The sequence below is a fragment of the Pyxicephalus adspersus genome, chromosome 11 (genome assembly GCF_032062135.1).
Source record: "Pyxicephalus adspersus chromosome 11, UCB_Pads_2.0, whole genome shotgun sequence".
In the NCBI taxonomy this organism is placed as follows: domain Eukaryota; kingdom Metazoa; phylum Chordata; class Amphibia; order Anura; family Pyxicephalidae; genus Pyxicephalus; species Pyxicephalus adspersus.
The window spans coordinates 382,050-385,481 of record NC_092868.1 but is presented as its reverse complement, the minus strand read 5'-3'; the positions used below and the strand labels follow the sequence as shown (position 1 = coordinate 385,481).

The window sequence follows — 3,432 nt, the reverse complement described above, 5'->3', positions numbered from 1 at the left end:
GGGATTGTCCTAACACTGAACACTCCAGGAAAAGCTAGATGCCTAAATTTTTACCTTAACCGCTTACCTGATTAATTTTCAAATGTTTTACTTTTAAAAAAAAATGTCATTGAATAACAAAAAAATCTGTTATATGAAAAAAATAAATTTAAATAACAGTACATTCAAGTTATTATTTCATTATTTTTTCATTGTATGTAAAATTTGTATGTTTTTTGACAAAAATGGAGGAATACCCTGTATCACAAAAACTGGATGTGATAACATGACCCTGGGATCATTTCAGGATCCATCACTCAAAAATTAGTAAAAAGCAAGTATAAGATCTAACTCAACAAAAAATGCGTTCCCCAGTGTTATCAGCCGTAGCTCCTTATCGGACTGCCGAGGAAGGGAGAGCCCCAATCTATGAACATAATTTGGAATGATCAACCCCCATCCAGAGAAGGGGAGGACACTTCCAGATCAAACAGCAGCCAACAATGGAGAAAAGCTCCTTCCCTGGGATGGAAGTCTGACAAAAGAGACAGCTCCTCCAATATGACTGCACGCCAGAGGTATAGTGTAACAACCCCTCGAAGCCATCACAGGTTTCCACATTTTTACTGAACATTCCCGTACCTGGGAGACAGAATATCAGGAGGAAGGTGAAGCTCTGGTAAAACGATTAGACCTTCATGTTTCATCATTGTCACTACAATTTACTCATTTCATATGAAGATCAGTGGAGGATGTAGAATTTTTCACACCTCTGGAAGAGAGGCAAAACCTTTGATATTTCCTTCTTAGACCTCAGAGCTTTCAGCAATGAAGATTTACCTTTCCTGACCTTGGAGCCAGATGCTGAAGCAGCAGATCTGAGATTGGTCAACCAGTCATATCACCGGTGGGGAGACGATGAAAGAGGTGACAAGGTGAACGTCCATGTTGTAGGCTTCCAACAGGCCCAACATTCATGGGCAGCACAGGAAACTACGGCTGATGGAAAAAAATTATCTCTGGTGCTTTGTGAGATCTTCAGGGAAAGAACGCTCTGTTTGGTGCTGTCTGGTTAAAGTGAGAACTCCATCGCTGATTTCCAGAGTCAGGCCTCAACCTAAGCACTGTGGGCGGTTACTCATCAGGAATATATTGTCAGCCCGGCCATGACTGATTAATTACTCAACAATGGGGGTGCATAAGTACAGCACAGAAGCGCTAACACTGGAAACAGCACCCTGGACAACACTCAGACCTCAAGGGGAAGACTCTGGAGGAGAGAGGACCTATATGAACACCAGGCAGAAAGTGAGACCTAAAGAGGCCCTCCACCTGTCAGGGACATCTTCTATAAACTGATAAAAAGTATGAAAAAACAAAAGACTGGGCAAAGATCAGAGAGCGGGGGACCCCTGAGATGGACACAAACAAGCTGGGAGCAGACTGATCTGGGGAAGAACCTTTGTGGTTATAGTCAGCAATGAACTGGACTAAATGGTCATAAAATCTCACAAATTTTCCTGTTAGGTGAATGTGAGCCATGGTCACAGCTGCAGTGGGACAGTTTTGTGCCCAGTTACAGCAGCTATCATGCTGAGGGTATGAAGCGCCCACACCGCCACAACAATGGGTAGCATAGGCTGTATGGCAGAAGGTGACCCTCTAGGTGGACAGAAGAGTTGCAGACTAGATTGTTGTGTGGCCTTATGCAAGAATGAACAATGTAGTGGAAAATAATACACGTGTGCTTAGTCAGCGTAAACCTTTACCCTGTGGACAGAGGCAATAAACAGAATTTTTAGAGATGTCCAACAGCCTAATAACATTTAGGAGCTCCCACTCTGACTGGCCAACTCTCCAACCAATGTGAATTTTTTGAGACACCAGAAAAGCGCAGAGGAAATGCCACAGCTCACGTAATAACCAAACAATGCCCGAAAAGTGTCTGCTGTGGGCCCCGGAGCCAGGGGGTCATTTCCAGGATACCATCTCCTATTCAGTGGGCACCACATGTGACACTCACATCTGGATGGCTGCAGTTGCAGAGAAAGTGGTTCTACTCCTACTGGAAGCAAATGAGTTATGCTGGTGGTGGCAGGGGGATCCTTGGCTTTGATTGATCGCCATTTTCCAATCCTTCTTGCTCCACAATGAGTGTGTATGTATGTATGTGGGGGGAGGATTACATCCGAAGGATCCTGCGAGTACCACACAAATGTGTACATGTGGCCTAAGTATGGACTTCAGCCAGGACCCCGGGTCAGGCTCTGCAGGGCAGTGTCAATACCCACTAAGATTTCATTGGCTGATAACGAGACTACAGCCACGGTGCCGATTAGGTCCCAATAAAAGATATGGGAACACAACAAGACTACACTGTCACGGATATGCAATCATAGTGTGCTCAGGACTTTAGAGGAAGATCTACAGCATCCAGTGGTCTGGCAGGATCACCACATGTGAATTTCTCTGTGAAGAGAAATGCTGAATGATAATTTTATTTTTGCGTCTCTGAACTTAATGGGCAATGTGTTCTATGAGGACATGGTGCGTATTGGCATGTAACCCACATGTGGACCAGGTCAGGTCCTAGATATTACTTGTGAATTGCAGGGTAGAGAATGAAAAACACAACTGCTGAACACGTGTGATACTTATTGGCCTTAGGTCTGGCCCCCCCCCCCATAAATCACATGACACTACTGCCACGGCATAGTGTTGAGCAGAAATGGATCAATCACATTCACGTGTCTTCCACCCACCCCATCTCCTTAACTCACCATTGACTGGGCGCTCGGGATCTGAAAGATGACGGCTGAGTTTGGCGGGAGAATTCTGCACTGGACGGCACCATCTTGTCCTCTGAAGCTTGGATGCACAGAGCTGGGATTCTGCTTGTCGGCCTCCACAGACGAGGAAGACGGAACCAGTGGAGCTTGGGATGTGATAGGTGGAGAGGAGAGACCCTGGGACACCTGTGGCTGGTGGGTGAGGGGCTGCGTATGGGGCAGCACTGGACGGGGCTGAATATGAGGCTGATTCTGGATGACAAACTGATGCAGAACCGGCTTTGGTTCCTGGACAAGATGTGGAGAATAGGCTGTGAAGAAAAAGAATACATACAGTCTGTACATGTCACGTATGAACCACGTGTGGAAGGACAGGAACACACATCTACAAGTCTATACGTGTCACCTGTATATACCACGTGTGGAAGGACAGGAACACACATGTACAAGTCTATAGGTGTCACCTGTATTTACCGCCTGTGGAAGGATGGGGACACACATGTACAAGTATATACGTGTCACGTATGAACCACGTGTGGAAGGACAGGAACACACATCTACAAGTCTATACGTGTCACCTGTATGTACCGCGTGTGGAAGGACGGGGACACACATGTACAAGTATATACGTGTCACCTGTATGTACCGCGTGTGGAAGGATGGG

General features: G+C 45.9%; 1 protein-coding gene across 3 annotated transcripts in view; it reads right to left on the bottom strand.

Moving 5' to 3' along the window:
• PHC2 (polyhomeotic homolog 2) overlaps positions 1-3,432 on the bottom strand; it is a 22,788-nt gene that overhangs the window by 9,950 nt on the left and 9,406 nt on the right. For all 3 annotated transcript variants that reach the window (XM_072426201.1, XM_072426203.1, XM_072426202.1), the window contains exon 8: positions 2,760-3,079. In XM_072426201.1, the coding sequence (XP_072282302.1) occupies positions 2,760-3,079 (320 nt within the window). The remainder of the gene's footprint in view (positions 1-2,759; positions 3,080-3,432) is intronic.